Source organism: Haliotis rubra, unplaced genomic scaffold (genome assembly GCF_003918875.1).
Source record: "Haliotis rubra isolate DU_JTF1 unplaced genomic scaffold, ASM391887v1 Scf172, whole genome shotgun sequence".
Taxonomy (NCBI): Eukaryota; Metazoa; Mollusca; class Gastropoda; order Lepetellida; family Haliotidae; genus Haliotis; species Haliotis rubra.
This window is the reverse complement of record NW_025765692.1, coordinates 1,515,568-1,536,416: the sequence shown is the minus strand read 5'-3', so window position 1 is coordinate 1,536,416 and position 20,849 is coordinate 1,515,568. Positions and strand designations below refer to the sequence as shown.

The 20,849-nt window shown below is 45.7% G+C and overlaps 1 protein-coding gene across 1 annotated transcript in view; it reads left to right on the top strand.

Moving 5' to 3' along the window:
- The window catches only part of LOC124272743 (DNA-directed RNA polymerase I subunit RPA49-like), a 31,969-nt gene that overhangs the window by 8,306 nt on the left and 2,814 nt on the right, over nt 1–20,849 (top strand). The window contains exons 6-10 of the mRNA XM_046707945.1: nt 4,043–4,199; nt 4,299–4,385; nt 12,948–13,044; nt 15,291–15,430; nt 18,401–18,497. Of these exons, the coding sequence (XP_046563901.1) occupies nt 4,043–4,199; nt 4,299–4,385; nt 12,948–13,044; nt 15,291–15,430; nt 18,401–18,497 (578 nt within the window). The remainder of the gene's footprint in view (nt 1–4,042; nt 4,200–4,298; nt 4,386–12,947; nt 13,045–15,290; nt 15,431–18,400; nt 18,498–20,849) is intronic.

The following is a 20,849-nucleotide window of genomic DNA, read 5'->3' as shown; positions in this document are numbered from 1 at the left end:
GACGAGACGACAAGGACTACTGGCATCCTGCAACTGGAGCGAACGCTTCACGAAGTCGCTATACAGAGCCCCATGGTCGTCATCATCCATCTTCGCAGGGCAGATTGACGACGTCGCCAAAGAAGTTACCAAAGACTCCTGAGAAGTCCTCATGATAAAGTCCATCGATAAACTAGCCAGTGTCATCAGGCAGACGTCCCATCGCTACTCGGGCAAGTCGAAGTTCGCTGGCATCCAGAAGGCAAGAGACAAGAAAATGAGGACCTTCAGAGGAGAGAAGGACTCCTTTCGTCGCCCAGCCGGCAACTTTAGAGGACGACCCGGACGAGGCAGGGCACCCAGAGGCGCCAAGGATCGGAAACGATGAAGGCGGGGTTCGGAACGACTGGAGTCTTCCACCCCCAGCCATTCTTGTACAACCTTCACAAGTGGTTGGACGTCTACAAAACTACTGGGAGAACTGGGCAATTCTTCAAGATCCATTTGTATCCAGCATCCTTAGAGACGGATATCGCATACAACTGCAAGCAACTCCGCCGTTGACAGACGAACCTCACAAGTTCAACTTCACGGCCCACTCGACAGAGAGGCTAAGAGAAGCGGTCACATCTCTGCTACAGAAGGAAGCCATAGAAGTGGTGGACCAGGACCAGCTCTCACCAGGATTCTACTCCCCAGTTTTCCTAGTGCCAAAGAAAGCCTCCAAAGAAAGGTTCCGACTCATCTACAACATGAGGGCCTTCAACAGAGATTATCTACGCAGACCACCAAAATTCAGCTTGATACATCTACCACAACTCCTACATCTCGTCCGTCTGAGGGACTACATTGCCAGCATAGATCTACAGGACGCCTACCTGCATATTCCTGTACCTAGAACCTTCATAGGACCTGCAGTTCCTAGGAATCCGGTTCATCACTACACAGAACCGCATAGTGGTACCAGAGGACTGATGGCTCAAGATACAACAGCCGATCTCGCAAGCTCTACTCTCTCCGTGGCCACTACGACAATGGCAGAGTTTGTTGGGTCTCCTCTCGTCAGTGCAAGACATGACAGCCAGAGGGAGACTACAACTACGCCCACTACAGGTCTTCGTCAATGCTCATCTGGACGACCCGGAACCCTTCGGACTCCCGGACGCACTACGCCCATATCTCCTATGGTGGATCCAGAGATCGAATGTTTGCGGAGGGACCTATTTAGCAGAGCCGGAGTGCACGACGCATTTCTACGCTGACGCATGGCTCCAAGGTTAGGGAGCACACCTCAACGACGAGGTGTTAGCTGGGAGATGGACCAAAGAGGAGAAGGATCTGCACATCAACATGCTGGAAATGAAAGCAGTACTAAGCGCCATACTCCACTGGACAAACATTCTGGAGAATGCTCATCTGATGGTGCATACGGACAACTACACAGTTGCGTTCTACATCAACAGGCAAGGATCGACAAGATCGCGAACCTCCTGGACCTCTGCTTTGAACTGTTCAGCAGAACAGACAACCTGAACATCCATTTAAGGGCATGCCACATTCCAGGAGCCAAGTATGTGATAGCAGACGCACTATCCCGTCCAACACAGCCATCCCCAACAGAATGGATGTTACATCCAGAGATCTTCAAGCAGATCAGACAAGAGATGGGAGCACCACTAATAGACCTCTTCGCCACAAGATTCAACAATCAACTGATAACATTCGTCTCACTAATACCAGATCCACGAGCATGGGCAACGGACGCTCTAAGCATCTCCTGGGAAGGACTAAACTCTTAGCGTTTCCACCACCAGCTCTAATACCGAGGGTGTTGCAGAAAATCAGTCAGAGGAAGGACCTACAACTGATTTTGGTCGCGCCTTACTGGCCAGCGAGAATATGGTTCCCCATTCTCATACAAGAATTAGGACATCCTCAACTGCAACTACCAGAGTGGACGAATCTACTAGTACATCCTCACACAAAGCAGGCGCACGGCAACCCAGAGGTGTTCCGGTTACATGTGTGGACTGTATCAAGGCGTGCGTGAACAAGAGAGGATATTCCGCCAGGGCAGCGAAAGCAGTCACACTAGCTCTACGCAAGTCTACAAGCACCTTGTACGACGACAAGTGGCGACGTTTCGAGACATACGCTGCGAGGAACGGCTTTACAGCCATAAAGGCGACACACCCTCAAGTGGCGGACTACCTTTGTCACCTACGACAAACAAAGCGGTTAAAAGGGTGAACACTCTCAACATACCTGGCAGCATTGAGCTTTTTCATCACTATGAGGACGGGTGCAAAATTGACGAAAGTACCAGAGTTACTGTCCTTACTTCGCTGTTTTAAATTGGAGGACCAACAACAGAGATTCAAAGCTCCAGCGTGGGACCTCAACGTAGTTCTACGACATCTCATCAGTGACGTCTACGAACCATTGGAGAGGAAATCCTTCGAGTTCTTGACACAGAAGACGCTGTTCCTTATCGCCTTAGCAACAGCAGCAAGGATGTCGGAAATACATGCTCTGGACTTAGAGAGAACACGATTTGATGAAAATCAAAACACCGTGCATATGGGACTCATCGCAAAGAATCAACTGCCAGGTCAACCGGACAGACAATTCCATGTCCCAGCACTCTCATCAGTCCTTGGACCACAGGATACGCAGGACATATCTTTGTGCCCAGTCAGAGCATTGAAAATCTACCTACAAAGATCCAGGACCAGGAGACGGAATTTCAAGCGTCTTTTCGTCCCTATGTCGACAGCGACACAGACGGAGGTCTCCCGCACTACGATATCAATCTGGATCAGAACTGTCATACTACAGGCCTACAAAACAGCAGGACTAGATCCTCCAAGAGCCTCCAACCCACACGAAGTTAGAGCTCTGGTGTCAGCACTCGTTCTGCTTGGGAATTGTTCTATCAGAACGATAATGGAGGGCTGCTTTTGGAAATCGAACATGGTGTTTGCCGACTATTACCTGAGGGACATCGCCACCGAGGACGTCTCCGGCATTCACCATTTCGGCCCGCTGGTTGTTGCACAACATTTGACAGTCCCTCAAAGGCGCTGAGACGAAGTCTCGCCCTTTTATCACATGACTTGCAAAAGCCTACACTCGGAAGAGTTCAGCTTTAGAGTCTATATGCACGTCTAAGGACAGACTAGCATAAAGTGATATGACCCTGTACTTGTAAGGATACTCGTACAGGAAAGGGTCGCTTCTCCACTTGATGATTGCATCAAAAGATGGAGTTGCAAAATCCACATAAAATGTTAACAGAAGCCAGGACCAAAAGTTAACAATTGTGGTCCCCGTCAGAGACAGCTGGAAGTACAGGGTTGCAGCAGCAGCAGAGACTAGCAGTAACATAGAAGTGCCAACAAGAAGTTCCCACAGAGGGGTATACAAGACGTAAATCTCTACATGAAATCCAGAAGTAGCTTGACCCACCACCAAATCCGACGGATTCTACAAGCAATAAGCATGAGTCAGGATAAGGAAAAATATGTCATTTTCTGAATAAAATTGATATTTTATACTTATCCTGACTCATGAGGTAAGCCCTCCCAACCTCCCCACTAGACACTTTGGATTTCCCTGCAAATTCAAGTGTTGGGCTCATATTTCAGAGAGAGTGATGCATGTGGGAGCGGTGGTGCCACTTTTTCCCGCCAAAACAACCAGAAAGATAACTCATGGTGGGTAGTGTTTTTACGTCTGTTTTTATTGAAGGGAGCTTCAATAGAAGATACAAGTGTTCCACTAATGTTCGCAAGAGGAAGGAGACAAGCAATAAGCATGAGTCAGGATAAGTATAAAATATCAATTTTATTCAGAAAATTACATTTTTCACAAATCATATAAGTTGAGATCTAAGTGTCATCTGTGCAAGAACCTGAGGTTTCAGATAATGTTCCCATGGCATCAGTAATATGATAACTTAGTTGTCATTGTAAAATATCCCCGGAAACTAAGTGTCAGGTTATTACTGATGGGCTGGACGGATACTGAAAGACTGACCACTGTCATGAATGTCTATGTGCAGAATGACCGGCTGAATGCTGCCTTTGGGTCATTAAAGAAGAAAAGGGCTGTAAAAGCAAGACAGAAGTTTAAGGAGTTGACCGATGAAACCATTAACACCTCAGTAGACAACGCCATCGGACATGCAGTCACTCAGTCAGACGTGGTCGACTCTCCAGGTGGGTGAGTCATATCATGTGATAGAAATAAGACCACATATTAAGCTTAGTTAAGTGATTTATTTGTATTGTAAAAATGTTTTTTCTTGCATTTTTTAGCAATCAATCCTCTTTCATCGGAATCCATCCTTCCGCCCTTTGACCGCGACGCCGATTGTCCAGAACATGTGTACACTGCAGAGGCAGGTGGGTGGCACGCTGATGTCTCTGATTGTCGTAACGGGAATGAGTATGAGATGACCCGTCATGTTGGTTGTAAAGCTGTGTGGAAGTGTGAGGTTATAACAGTGTATGAAATAAGGCCCATCTGACTGCCCGAGGCGGTCTAGATTTCTGGTGAACGATCTAATTCTTTTTCAGAAGAAGTCCTCCTTGGGGTACATATAAGCATTAAAATGTCCATTTTAAATCCTACGACAGTTGTAACTATATTTTTAATAAAATATTTACAAAACAAAAAACTCGTTTTGTCTTGTGAGACCACCCCTACAGGGCCCCACCGGACCAACACAGCCAAGAGCAGGTAACTCTCACCGTCTACCTCGTACCTCACTTTTCATGCTGTCGTTCTGTTGAATAGACGTGCGTGGTGTTCGTTTCGAGTTTGCGATACGATGAGTGTAAAAGAGTCTCAATCTGTATGTATGGTTCCTTTCTCTACACACGGGCGTTAGATGGACGTCATATGTGGATATTTTCATTCATCTTTTGTTGTAACTTTGCCGGGGTTCTCTGTTTTCCAGCCATGTGGCAGGCAAAATGGCGGGCGCCAGCGATCGTGGTTTCCTTGCTATATGTTCTTGGTAGCTTGTAGTAGGGAGTTCATATATTATGTTTGCATATTATATGGTAGGCTTGCCTAAATTCTCTTCTTTCAGCTTAAATTTGTGGTAAGTCGTTGTTGAGTAATTTTGATAGTGTTCGCTTCAGACACTCAACTTTACTCTATCACTAGTACACGCGCAGGGTGGCTAGCCTTTTTCTGCTTTGCATTGTATGTTTAGTATTTAAATGGCTGTAGCTTGTAGCATTTATATATCGCCCGCGGCGGATTATTCTTGCTATTACTTGTGTTTATGTTTTTGCTGCTTCACAGTTCCTGCTAGTAACACTGGTGTGGTTCTGTTTGTTGCAGTTTAAGCCCTGTATGTTGTGCCATGCACACTACCGCCACAGGATGGTCATAAAGTGTGCCTCCGGTGTTAGCCGAGGACGCCACGACGATCAAGGATGCTCATAATAAACGCCCTTGAGAGTCAATATTCCTGTTACATTATGTTGTATTATGATACATATTTCAGACGCTTACACACAGCGGGCTAATAGGCCGAGGTTGTGGTTTTGTCTGGGTTTCTGCTACCACGCGCGATTCTTTCCGACACACGCAGATTTTATGTTTTTCACTAATCTGCTTCAGGCGGGGATAATATTTGATAAAAGGTTTCTAAGGAAATCCCTTTATCGCTTTCCCCGCTTGAACAATGTTGCTGACTTAAAATATGACTCAATTTGCTTCACTATTGCAGCAACATATTCTTCAACATAATGTCAAGTCGATGATTGATAGCGCTGATGTCCGTGCTCCGTAAGGAGCTTCGCTCGCAAAGTGTTGATCTCGGCGTAAGTTCACCAGGTGTCGCCTGTGGTGAAATCCCCTCCCGATTGACACGGGTGCTGTCTGGGTTCCGCAAGGAGCTCAGCACGCCTGTCGTCGGGTGGATCGGACGCATCTGGGGGTTGGCTGCGCCCGAGCTCTGGCTCGAGAACGCTCCTCCCAGGCAGCTTGATCCTGGCTTCGCTCAGGTGATGGTGTGCCTTCGCACCTTGTGGCGACCTAGCTTCGGCTCAGGTTCGCCACGGGCTTCGCCTGCCGGCGATGCAGGTTTTGCCCTGTCTTCAGCCTGGTGCCCTGACTGGCGGTCGCCTAGGCGCAGACCAGCTCGGGGACACCTCGGCACCTTGTGGCGACCTAGCTTCGGGCTCAGGTTCGTCACGGGCGCCTGGCGCCGGCAATGCAGGTTTTGCCCTGCAGGTTTTGCCCTGGTGCCCTGACTGGCGGTCGCCTAGGCGCCGACCAGCTCGGGGACACCTCGGCGCCACGTGGTCAGTCGGTGTTGCCCGGGAAACCTGTATGTTGGCAGGTTCCTCTCGGCGCCCCGGTGTGGGTTCCACTGAGCTGCCGATCACCTCGGCGCTCCTAGGTCTACCTGTGTCCACCAGGGGCAACCTGCATTGCCAGGCTACTCCCTTGTGTCTCGACTGCAGATCGGACTAGCACCGACCTGGGCTTCGCCCCGCACGGAGCAGATCCCGGCGCTGTTAGCTCAGGTCTCGCCTGATGTCTATCGATGCCCTGGCCAAGAGGCCGTTGAGTGTGACGATCTGCCGTTCACCTCGACGCGCCGAGGTCTACCCGTGTACACCAGGGAGCCCTGCATTGTCAGGCCACTCCCATGTGTTGGGGATCGGGTTCGAACTCGAACCGCCGACCCGAAAGCTGACTTACGCATACATGTGTATGTATGGGTATTTATATAGCGCTATAGGCTATGTTTGACTATGTGCTCAGTGCGCTTTTGAGAGTACTTGGGGAAACCTGATTTATCAGGCTACTCCTACGCGCCTCGGGATCGGGTTCGGTCTAGAACAGCTGAGCTTCGGCTCTGCGGATTTGCTGAACCCGTGGTAGCGCCGACCCAGGCTTCGCACTGGTAGGGCGCAGATTCCCGACTCGGTAGTTCAGGTCTCGGCCCGTAGTTCAGGTCTCGCCTGATGTCTATCGACGATTGACCTAGATGCCATCGAAGTGTGCCGGTGTGACTGTCACCTCACCGCCCGAGGGTCTGTCTGAGTGCTTGTGAAACCTTGATTGTCAGGCTTCTCACATGCCTCGAATCGGGTTTCAGGCTCGTGACAGTGGACAAGTCGATTTGAGCTTCGCTCATTTCGCTACTTTGAACTTACCACTAAGTAGGTTCGCCCCTGAGGGCAAGTCGCGAGATAGAATCGCGCTGTGTTGCCTCAGGTGTTGTCCATGTCGAATACCCGAACCGCTGGAGTTCGCCCCGAGGGGAAGCCTGCTTCCAGCACGCATCCGGACAAGGCCTCACACTCTCCCTTTAGTCTGCCGTTCTTTCCCTTTCACAGCTCAACGCTGTATGCTCCACTGGGCGATCTCTCAGCTGCTGAGGGAGCTGGTGGAAAGGGGAGAGAGCCGGTGGAATTTTTTCGCCGGCTTACTCTGGGCAGCATCTGACGGGGCAACTCTCATCTGGCTAGGGACTGCATTGTAGCTGTGCCAGTCAAATGATGAGGGCGGTTATGGGCATATACGCCGGGACCGCTTTCGAGGAATACGAAAAGTCTGTTGAGCTTCGTTACTTCCTCAGGTGCCCAGGCATCGCAAATGTTAAGTTGCCGCATATGGGGTTACTATATGCTGCGCGAACACCGGGCGGAGCGACACACTCCAGTGTCGGCTTCCCCGAGACGGCGACAATAATCCGTGCCCAGATCCAGTCTTTGCTGGGCTAGGCAACCAGTGTGGTGGTTTCCAATGGTCAGGAATATGTGGGGTTTGAAACCACTTATTTCATAGTTGCCATTACGAACGGAATGTTCAGACCCATTCTCATCTGAGAGCTGAACAAGTTTATAGAGGTACTGTCCTTCAAGATGGAGACACCGCTCGGTGATCTCATCTGCCGAGACAGGGATTGGCGCGACGCCAATCGACCTCGAGGTCGCGATACCTCCTTGTTCCATTGCACCCTGATTTCAAGATTTACCTTCGGTTTCTTGTTTGACGGGACGTGCTACCAGTTTCGTATGCTCTCCTTAGGCTACATTACGGTGCCAAGGGTGTTCACCAAATTGAGGTTTATTACAGCTCAGATAGCCAGATCGCACTGCCGGTGTTGTCACCCGTACATAGGCTTACTGACTCATCGTTGTTTCAGATAACTGTTGAGTCTGGGACCTCACAATCAGTTACTGAAACTAGGTGGAATTGTCAACCTCACGCAGTCAGATGGACAGACGCCAGGCGTCTCCGAGGGTCCCCACCCTGGAGACACCGTCGCTCTCAGTCCAGCCAGATACATCCCTACCGGTTAGGGCGATGTTCTGGGTGACCTGCAGCCTCTTGAGACGAAGTCACAACCTGCACATCAATGTGCTGGAATTGACAGCAGTCAGGTTGGTGTTCGATCCCCGCGACGCCGGATTCAAATTACCTCTTCGCCAGACATTTTCACTCTGTGCGCTACCCACCCGAATCCTTGGATTCACTGGGTGGCTTGGCCTCTGTCGGGTATAACACACGGAATTCCTGCAGCCGCTGCAGACACAATTCTGGCTGGGATTCGACACCCGCTCAGTGTGTTTATAGGTGGGGCGCTGGTGTGCAGATAGGGATTTCATAATCCCTATTCTGCGGATTTAGTTCGGATATTGGAGTTACTATAACCTCGCTTTTTGGTTGAGAGCCTTATGACCTCCACCATTGCCGGGTACTCCTTGGCTATTTCCACTTTTCACACCTCGCTCGATGGTGCTCTGCCTAGGCAGCATCCTCTCGCATTATCGCGTCAGTAGCTGGCATGAACAGGGTTCGACCGCCTGGCCAGCCAATTCCAGCCCACCTTAAAATTGCCACTTATTCACAATTGGCTGTCTGGTCTAATTTTTCAAGTATATCGCTCTCTCACTTCACTTGTTGACGTGGAAGACGACTTTACTTGTTGTGGTGAACTCTGGTAGAAGGGTCGGGTACATCCATGCGATTCCCACTGACCCGACACTGACAGTATTTTATACTAATCATGTCCGTATTCGACTCCCGGATACCTACCACTCTCAGTGCGATATTGCTTTCCACGTGACTGCTCATATGGCACTTCCATCCCTTAACCAGCCTTCCGCGCCGGGGACCAATCTTTCGATTGCTCACCCGTGCCTGTCACGAACGAACGAACAACAGGGATCCGTACGGGTACCCATGTGAGCTGTTTGGTGGCGGAAGACTGGGAGTCTGCTAGCAAAGCGACTTTATCTCGCTGGCTTGTTTCCGTAATTGTATGGTTACAATGATAAGGTTTACCTCCCCCCGAGGGGTTGAAGGCAGACTGGGTAGGGCAGATGCCGCTTTGTTGGCATTACACAGCGGCTCTGCTCAATGAACAGATCGGTTCTGTCGCTCTTTGGAGCCAGCAGAACGCCTTCATTCGCCATTACCAACTTGACACGCATTCTAAGGATCGTGCTCGGTTCGGTCTTTCGTTCTCTCCAGTGGAGAGTGACCTGCCACCCTGACCAAGTTAGTAACTGGTCATTGGTATCGGTTCTGTGTTCAATGTCGATATATTTCATATCAGTACACCGTGATAGCCTTACCATCCTTTCGGGTTGGGTCGGGTTTGGGTGTACATACGTCCCTTTACGCCCCTTCAAGAGGGCGGGTCCGCTTTTGAACGCTTTAACCAGTCATATGCTATTAACCCGCCTTGCGACGGAATTGGGTACGAACCCCCACGGGCACTGTTTGGTATGCCTCTCTTCGAGCCGCATGTCACGTGACCAGGTTAGTGTAATGGTGAGCCAACACATGTTCGCCTACGCCTTTAAGCTATTCAGGGATTTTGTATGCGCTTACAGTTTTTCCCTCTCCCGAGCCTTCGGTATTTGGGAGTCTGTGTTAATCAGCTTTGTGGGATGGTGGCCTACACTTACCCTCCTCACGCCCGAGTGTGTTTGGTGGGGTGTTTTTCACTGCATACAATGCATGGTGTTTGTACTGCTTCGATTTCCTCAGAAAGTTTTAGCGAGGCTAATAATTTCTCTGGGTTTTATCGAGGTCCCGCAAGCCCTCTTCCAAACAGGGGTGCTTTCGGGCATTAGTTTGCAGTACTTATTAGCTCCTCGACTCCTGGGTTATTGGCTTTGTAGCTTTTAATTTTAAGCTTTCCCTACCCTTATACCTCTCGCCACGCTTGTCTGGCTGGGGCTATATTAGGGTTGGGAGTTGTTTCGCATGTCCCCATACATTCCTTCCATTGTAATGGTTGGGGGGGGTTTTATGTCATTGATATTGAGCCAATTGACATATAAGCTTGGGCTCTCTAGTTCCCACCCCCTCCTGATTGACATCAGCGGTCAGGTGGCTCGATGTTTTCTATTTCCGTTCGGTTGTGGATTTCACTCCACCACGGGTTTAGTTGTTGCCAGACAGAATGCCACTCCCGTCCTCAAATATCTTTGGGAGTCTGTCATATGCTTATATGTACCCCAAGGAGGACTTCTTCTGAAAAGAATTATACAAACCTGTAGAGGTTATGAATTCTTTGAAGAAAGTCCTCCTTGGGTAATGGCCACCCGCCTCCCCTCATTCTGTCTGACAAGTTCAGCATGAAAAGTGAGGTACGAGGTAGACGGCGAGAGTTACCTGCTCTTGGCTGTGTTGGTCCGGTGGGGCCCTGTAGGGGTGGTCTCACAAGACAAAACGAGTTTTTTGTTTTGTAAATATTTTATTAAAAATATAGTTACAACTGTCGTAGGATTTAAAATGGACATTTTAATGCTTATATGTACCCCAAGGAGGACTTTCTTCAAAGAATTCATAACCTCTACAGGTTTGTATAAATTTACAGCTCACCAGCCCGATGGTCAGGTAAAATTTTAGATGTTCCAGACATCTGAGTAAATTTACCGTATTTGGTCTGGTTAAATCCATTTTGGGCTGGTAACATTTAAAAGTTACAGCCCTGATGTCTGGCTGGATTTGGGACTTATTTCATACACTGGTTATGATCATCTTAACATGAACTAATACTACTTTTGTAAGGATTGTGAAAGTATGGGGTTACGAACATCTTGCACAGAGATAGTTTTACCAGCACTGGGAAGCCCCTGTGTAGATGTGCAGACTTCATCATCATGGTACTGAATGATGTTGTACGTAGCCATCTTAGCGCAAAGGTGTTTGGAACTCCACATACCTTAACATAGACAGTCATAGCACTATGGTGATTCGAACCCCCATACTTTAACATAGACAGTCATAACACTATGGTGATTCGAACCCCCATACCTTAACATAGACAGTCATAACACTATGGTCATTTGAACCCCCATACTTTAACATAGACAGTCATAACACTATGGTCATTTGAACCCCCATACTTTAACATAGACAGTCATAACACTGGTGTGATTCGAACCCCCATACCTTAACATAGACAGTCATAACACTATGGTCATTTGAACCCCCATACTTTAACATAGACAGTCATAACACTATGGTGATTCGAACCCCCATACCTTAACATAGACAGTCATAACACTATGGTCATTTGAACCCCCATACTTTAACATAGACAGTCATAACACTATGGTGATTCGAACCCCCATACTTTAACATAGACAGTCATAACACTATGGTCATTTGAACCCCCATACTTTAACATAGACAGTCATAACACTATGGTCATTTGAACCCCCATACTTTAACATAGACAGTCATAACACTATGGTCATTTGAACCCCCATACTTTAACATAGACAGTCATAACACTATGGTCATTTGAACCCCCATACTTTAACATAGACAGTCATAACACTATGGTCATTTGAACCCCATACTTTAACATAGACAGTCATAACACTATGGTCATTTGAACCCCCATACTTTAACATAGACAGTCATAACACTATGGTCATTTGAACCCCATACTTTAACATAGACAGTCATAACACTATGGTCATTTGAACCCCCATACTTTAACATAGACAGTCATAACACTATGGTCATTTGAACCCCCATACTTTAACATAGACAGTCATAACACTATGGTCATTTGAACCCCCATACTTTAACATAGACAGTCATAACACTATTGTTATTCGAACCCCCATACTTTAACATAGACAGTCATAACACTATGGTCATTTAAACCCCCATACTTTAACATAGACAGTCATAACACTATGGTGATTTGAACACCCATACCTTAGCATAGACAATCATAGCACTATGGTGATTCCAACACCAATACCTTAGCATAGACAATCATAACACAAAGGTGATTTTGTACAACAGGACCCTGTCTATTAGAGAATAAGTTAGGAATCATGAATATCTTTGGGGGGTTATTTGAATTTGCTAGACGTGCTCATTCGTGCACATTCTTTCACTATAAATACACATGTACCCCCAGATATTCATGATCTCTTCTGATATGTTCCACTCACTCAATGTTTAGAGAATGACCACTTATGCTGATGTTGATTCCCATAGAATATATCACTGTGATCAGTAAGATATATATGTAAGATTTAACAGTAAAATATCCTTACGACATTGCTCTATAATATCAGTAAGATGTAATGTAAGCTATATCAGTGAAATATATACTGCTGTAATATGTATCCATAGATGTATCAGCCACGCCGAAGTCCCGGGTTCGAATCCCCACATGGGTACAATGTGTGAAGCCCATTTCTGGTGTCCCCCACCGTGATGTTGCTGGAATATTGCTAAAAGCGGCGTAAAACCAAACTCAGTCAGTCAGTCAGTGTATCAGTATTTATGTACATCTTTAAATGTTCAGATCAAACAAGATTTCTGAAGTAGTGCAATAATTGAATTCTGTGATGAAAAAATAAATTACTGGCTCAGCAAGATCGTATAAGAGCTCAGTTTTAAAACATTTTAGCAATTATGAAATGAAACACAACTGTTTGTAATTTCAGTGATAACCCCTCAAATACTGACAGCTTTGAAATCACCTGCTGAGAAGTTCTTCACCCGTACCCAGGCCCAACTAGCTGAGTGGACAGATACAAGCGAGTGAGTCCTGATGTCTCCACTAACAGGAACCACCAGGCTCTATTTATACATGCATGACGCTACATCCATGATGCTGTTTATACACTAACGATGCTCTATTTATACACACGACGCTTCACCTATAATGCTCTGTTTATCTACTCATGATGTTTCACCGTCAGTGCTCTGTTTATGTACTCATGATGCTTCACCTATAATGCTCTGTTTATGTACTCATGATGCTTCACCTATAATGCTCTGTTTATGTACTCATGATGCTTCACCTATAATGCTCTGTTTATGTACTCATGATGCTTCACCTATAATGCTCTGTTTATCTACTCATGATGCTTCACCTATAATGCTCTGTTTATCTACTCATGGTGCTTCACCTATAATGCTCTGTTTATCTACTCATGATGCTTCACCTATAATGCTCTGTTTATGTACTCATGATGCTTCACCTATAATGCTCTGTTTATGTACTCATGATGCTTCACCTATAATGCTCTGTTTATCTACTCATGATGCTTCACCTATAATGCTCTGTTTATCTACTCATGATGCTTCACCTATAATGCTCTGTTTATCTACTCATGATGCTTCACCTATAATGCTCTGTTTATCTACTCATGATGCTTCACCTATAATGCTCTGTTTATCTACTCATGATGCTTCACCTATAATGCTCTGTTTATCTACTCATGATGCTTCACCTATAATGCTCTGTTTATCTACTCATGATGCTTCACCTATAATGCTCTGTTTATCTACTCATGATGCTTCACCTATAATGCTCTGTTTGTCTACTTATGATGCTTCACCTTCAATGCTCTGTTTGTCTACTCATGATGCTTCACCTTCACTGCTCTGTTTCTCTACTCATGATGCTTCACCTTCAGTGCTCTCTTTATCTACCCATGATGCTTCACCTTCAATGCTCTGTTTGTCTACTCATGATGCTTCACCTTCACTGCTCTGTTTATCTACTTATGATGCTTCACCTTCACTGCTCTGTTTATCTACCCATGATGCTTCACCTTCAATGCTCTGTTTGTCTACTCATGATGCTTCACCTTCACTGCTCTGTTTATCTACCCATGATGCTTCACCTTCAATGCTCTGTTTGTCTACTCATGATGCTTCACCTTCACTGCTCTGTTTATCTACCCATGATGCTTCACCTTCACTGCTCTGTTTATCTACTTATGATGCTTCACCTTCACTGCTCTGTTTGTCTACTCATGATGCTTCACCTTCACTGCTCTGTTTCTCTACTCATGATGCTTCACCTTCACTGCTCTGTTTGTCTACTCATGATGCTTCACCTTCACTGCTCTGTTTCTCTACTCATGATGCTTCACCTTCACTGCTCTGTTTGTCTCTACCCATGATGCTTCACCTTCACTGCTCTGTTTATCTACCCATGATGCTTCACCTTCAGTGCTCTGTTTGTCTACTCATGATGCTTCACCTTCAATGCTCTGTTTAAACACACTTTATGGTACATGCTCTGTGTAGATACCCATGGTACATTACCCATAATGCTCTTTGTAGATACCCATGGTACATTACCCACAATGCTCGGTGTAGATACCGTGGTACATTACCCTCAATGCTCTGTGTAGATGCCCATGGTACATTACCCACAATGCTCTGTGTAGATACCGTGGTACATTACCCACAATGCTCTGTGTAGATGCCCATGGTACATTACCCACAATGCTCTGTGTAGGTACCGTGGTACATTACCCACAATGCTCTGTGTAGATGCCCATGGTACATTACCCACAATGCTCGGTGTAGATACCGTGGTACATTACCCACAATGCTCTGTGTAGATACCCATGGTACATTACCCACAATGCTCGGTGTAGATACCGTGGTACATTACCCTCAATGCTCTGTGTAGATACCCATGGTACATTACCCACAATGCTCGGTGTAGATACCCATGGTACATTACTCACAATGCTCTGTGTAGATACCGTGGTACATTACCCACAATGCTCTATGTAGATACCCATGGTACATTACCCACAATGCTGTGTAGATACCCATGGTACATTACCCACAATGCTCTGTGTAGGTACCGTGGTACATTACCCACAATGCTCTATGTAGATACCCATGATACATTACCCACAATGCTCTGTGTAGATACCCGTGGAATATTACCCACAATGCTCTGTGTAGATACCCGTGGCACATTACCCACAATGCTCTGTGTAGATACCCATGGTACATTATCCCCATGCTTACTGCAGGTACCCATGGTACATCCTGGAACAGTTGAAGATCATGCCGTCTGATGAGAGGCGGCGCTGGCAGAAGGCTAAGTGCCTGGTGTATCTGCATTACTTACTGACTCTCTACAAGTACAAGCCCATACAACTCAAGAAACGCTGTGAGTACACACAGAGGTGTGGTTGGTTGTCTGCCTCAGTGGTTCAGTCATAGTTGTCTGCCTCAGTGGTTCAAGCTCTCATGGTTGTCTGCCTCAGTGGTTCAAACTCTCATGGTTGTCTGCCTCAGTGGTTCAGTCATAGTTGTCTGCCTCAGTGGTTCAGACTCTCATGGTTGTCTGCTTGTGTTTCAGACCGTCATGGTTGTGTGCCTGTGTTTCAGACTCTCATGGTTGTCTGCTTGTGTTTCAGACTCTGATGGTTGTCTGCCTGTGTTTCAGACTCTCATGGTTGTCTGCTTGTGTTTCAGACTCTCATGGTTGTCAGCGCCTGTGTTTCAGACTCTCATGGTTGTCTGCTTGTGTTTCAGACTCTCGTGGTTGTCTGCCTGTGTTTCAGACTCTCATGGTTGTCTGCTTGTGTTTCAGACTCTCATGTCTGTTTCAGTCTGCTTCGTGTGTTTCAGACTCTCATGGTTGTGGTTGTCTGCTCTGTTGTGTTTCAGACTCTCATGGTTGTCTGCTTGTGTTTCAGACTCTCATGTTGTCTGCTTCTGTTTCAGACGTGGATGTCTGCCTTTGTTTTCAGACTCTCATGGTTGTTTCAGACTCTGTTTCAGCTTGTGTTTCTCATGGTTGTCTGCTTGTGTTTCAGACTCTCATGGTTTGCTTGGTTTCAGACTCTGGTATGGTTGTCTGCTTTTTCAGACTCTCATGGTTGTCTGCTTGTGTTTCAGACTCATGGTTGTCTGCTTGTGTTTCAGACTCATGGTTGTCTGCTTGTGTTTCAGACTGTTTCAGACTCTCATGGTTGTCTGCTTGTGTTTCAGCCTCTCATGGTTTCAGACTCATCTGTGTTTCAGACTCGTGGTTGTATGCTTGTGTTTCAGACTCATGGTTGTATGCTTGTGTTTCAGACTCTCATGGTTGTCTGCTTGTGTTTCAGACTCTCATGGTTGTCTCCTTGTGTTTCAGACTCATGGTTGTCTGCTTGTGTTTCAGACTCATGGTTGTATGCTTGTGTTTCAGACTCATGGTTGTCTGCTTGTGTTTCAGACTCTCATGGTTGTCTGCTTGTGTTTCAGACTCTCATGGTTGTCTGCTTCTGTGTTTCAGACTCTCATGGTTGTCTGCTTCTGTGTTTCAGACTCATGGTTGTCTGCCTCTGTTTCAGACTCTCATGGTTGTCTGCTTGTGTTTCAGACTCATGGTTGTATGCTTGTGTTTCAGACTCATGGTTGTATGCTTGTGTTTCAGACTCATGGTTGTATGCTTGTGTTTCAGACTCTCAAGGTTGTCTGCTTGTGTTTCAGACTCTCATGGTTGTCTCCTTGTGTTTCAGACTCATGGTTGTATGCTTGTGTTTCAGACTCATGGTTGTATGCTTGTGTTTCAGACTCATGGTTGTCTGCTTGTGTTTCAGACTCTCATGGTTGTCTGCTTGTGTTTCAGACTCTCATGGTTGTCTGCTTGTGTTTCAGACTCTCATGGTTGTCTGCTTCTGTGTTTCAGACTCTCATGGTTGTCTGCTTGTGTTTCAGACTCTCATGGTTGTCTGCTTGTGTTTCAGACTCTCATGGTTGTATGCTTTAGTTTCAGGCTCTCATGGTTGTCTGCTTGTGTTTCAGACCCTCATGGTTGTCTGCTTGTGTTTCAAACTCTCATGGTTGTCTGCTTGTGTTTCAGACTATCATGGTTGTCTGCTTGTGTTTCAGACCATCGTGGATGTCTGCCTTTGTTTCAGACTCTCATGGTTGTCTCCTTGTGTTTCAGACTCATGGTTGGCTTGTGTTTCAGCTCATGGTTGTTTCAGTACAGACTCTCATGGTTGTCTCCTTGTGTTTCAGACTCTCATGGTTGTCTGCTTGTGTTTCAGACTCGTGGATGTCTGCCTTTGTTTCAGACCCTCATGGTTGTTGTGTTTCAGACTCATGGTTGTATGCTTGTGTTTCAGACTCATGGTTGTATGGTTTCAGACTCATGCTTGTGTTTGTTTCAGACTCTCAAGGTTGTCTGCTTGTGTTTCAGACTCTCATGGTTGTCTCCTTGTGTTTCAGACTCATGGTTGTATGCTTGTGTTTCAGACTCATGGTTGTATGCTTGTGTTTCAGACTCATGGTTGTCTGCTTGTGTTTCAGACTCTCATGGTTGTCTGCTTGTGTTTCAGCCTCATTGTTGTCTGCTTGTGTGTTTCAGACTCATGGTTGTCTGCTTCTGTGTTTCAGACTCTCATGGTTGTATGCTTGTGTTTCAGACTCTCATGGTTGTCTGCTTGTGTTTCAGACTCTCATGGTTGTATGCTTTAGTTTCAGGCTCTCATGGTTGTCTGCTTGTGTTTCAGACCCTCATGGTTGTCTGCTTGTGTTTCAAACTCTCATGGTTGTCTGCTTGTGTTTCAGACTCTCATGGTTGTCTGCTTGTGTTTCAGACCATCGTGGATGTCTGCCTTTGTTTCAGACTCTCATGGTTGTCTCCTTGTGTTTCAGACTCATGGTTGTATGCTTGTGTTTCAGACTCATGGTTGTCTGCTTGTGTTTCAGACTCTCATGGTTGTCTGCTTGTGTTTCAGACTCTCATGGTTGTCTGCTTGTGTTTCAGGCTCTCATGGTTGTCTGCTTGTGTTTCAGACCCTCATGGTTGTCTGCTTGTGTTTCAGACTCTCATGGTTGTCTGCTTGTGTTTCAGACTCTCATGGTTGTCTGCTTGTGTTTCAGACTCTCATGGTTGTCTCCTTGTGTTTAAGACCATCGTGGATGTCTGCCTTTGTTTCAGACTCTCATGGTTGTCTCCTTGTTTTTCAGACTCATGGTTGTATGCTTGTGTTTCAGACCCTCATGGTTGTCTGCTTGTGTTTCAGACTCTCATGGTTGTCTGCGTCTGTGTTTCAGCCTCATGGTTGTCTGCGTCTGTGTTTCAGACTCATGGTTGTCTGCTTGTGTTTTAGACCCTCATGGTTGTCTGCTTGTGTTTCAGACTGTCTGCCGACGGGGTGGCCACCAGCAGTGAGGGAGCAGTTGTTGTCTCAGTTCACCACCATGTCCGTGGGCAACAAGGTTCAGAAACCTACAAGGTGGCTGCAGATGGCAACTTTCCTCTTTGATCAAGGATGTTTTCTGTTAATGGGGTAGTATTAATCTTGGCATTTGATGTCAAGAGGGATATTTGAAGGTTAGAGTTATGCTGCATCAATGACTTAGCTACACTTGTCCATCTTCAAAAGGAAGGAGTGCATACTGACCTATATCAGAACCTATTTGTCACCCTTGACCTACTTCTCTTTGATCAGGGTGCCATCTGATGTGGAACATAGGTTGTGTCCTTTCTCATGAAAAGGTGACATTCACTCACATTGTTGTCATTATTTCTAATGACCTGTGAAGATCCGGGGTAGAATAGGTCTTCAGCAACCCATGCTTGCCTCAAAAGGCGACTATGCTTGTTGTAAGAGGCAACTAACGGAATCGGGTGGTCAGGCTCGCTGACTTGGTTGACTCATGTCATCGGTTCCCAATTGCGCAGATCGATGTTCATGCTGTTGATCACTGGATTGTCTGGTCCAGACTCGATTATTTACAGACCGCCCCTTTATAGCTGTCATATTGCTGAGTGCGGCATAAAACTAAACTCACTCACTCACTCATTATTTCCAATGCTTCACAAGGGTGATCGATAACATCACACAATGGCGCAGTGATGACTTAGCATAACATCACTGCCACAGGCTAATTTGCATATCACATGACCGGACCTTTCTCTTATTTGTAAATAAACATGAATATCCATAAATTAGAAAAGACTGTCCAAGTGCGCTCTTCTTATTGTTTTGCATTATAGATATTCTTCTACAACTGCGACAGTCAGGTTTATGACAAGACATATTTATACTTTAAAGTGACTGCATCGCTTGCTCTCCATAGGGTTTTGATGACAACTTGGGCTGTTAACAAGCTGACTAATTAGTCTCTTCCTGCATGTTGTTTATTATCATAATTAATCCTAATCGAGGTCAAGTGTGCCATACACTGGATATAGTGGATCTGAGTAGAGGGGCAAGTTCAAACAGAGCGCCGCCATTCGTCACGTTTTTACAAAATTGTGAAGTTGGGTTTTTATACAAAGTAGGGTTTACCACACTGCTATATAACATGCACAAAATCACAATCTTTAGTTACATTTTGACATGATGTCTGAGCAATCTCCAGAGGGACCTAGCGAGTCTTGGGGGTATGAATGGTCCCGTTGAATGGGTCAGGTTGCCTTGATACAATGGGGATACAATGTCTGTTTACTTTACTTGGAAATGTGTTACAACTTGCTTGAACAGATAAGTGGCAATACGGATAAGTGGTAATACGGATAAGTGGTAATACGGATAAGTGGCAATACGGATAAGTAGCAACTTTTGCCATGGTCCCTTGGAGTTTTAGTTATCCGGGTTTCACTGTAGTGTTAAATTTTTCAGGATATTTTCTCAGTAAAAGTAAACCATTCTATCAAAGAAGTTTAATTAGATGTGTAGACTTGCCAAAAATAAAAGCGTTAGGAAATATATATCTGGAATGGACTGTGCAAGATGTGACAAATCGTATCATCTCTCTGGCCTGTGGCAAAGGTACTATGCTGGGTGCATGGAACTCTGGGTAGGAGAATGCGATAAGATGGCAAAAAGATTTTAAAATGTATCCCGGACAGACAGATGACAGATTACTACAGTAAAGATACTTGTCACTGCTACAGTAAAGATACTTGTCACTGCTACAGTAAAGATACTTGTCACTGCTACAGTAAAGATACTTGTCACTGCTACAGTAAAGATACTTGTCACTGCTACAGTAAAGATACTTGTCACTGCTACAGTAAAGATACTTGTCACTGCTACAGTAAAGATACTTGTCACTGCTACAGTAAAGATACTTGTCACTGCTACAGTAAAGATACTTGTCACTGCTACAGTAAAGATACTTGTCACTGCTACAGTAAAGATACTTGTCACTGCTACAGTAAAGATACTTGTCACTGCTACAGTAAAGATACTTGTCACTGCTACAGTAAAGATACTTGTCACTGCTACAGTAAAGATACTTGTCACTGCTACAGTAAAGATACTTGTCACTGCTACAGTAAAGATACTTGTCACTGCTACAGTAAAGATACTTGTCACTGCTACAGTAAAGATACTTGTCACTGCTACAGTAAAGATACTTGTCACTGCTACAGTAAAGATACTTGTCACTGCTACAGTAAAGATACTTTGTCACTGCTACAGTAAAGATACTTGTCACTGCTACAGTAAAGATACTTTGTCACTGCTACAGTAAAGATACTTGTCACTGCTACAGTAAAGATACTTGTCACTGCTACAGTAAAGATACTTGTCACTGCTACAGTAAAGATACTTGTCACTGCTACAGTAAAGATACTT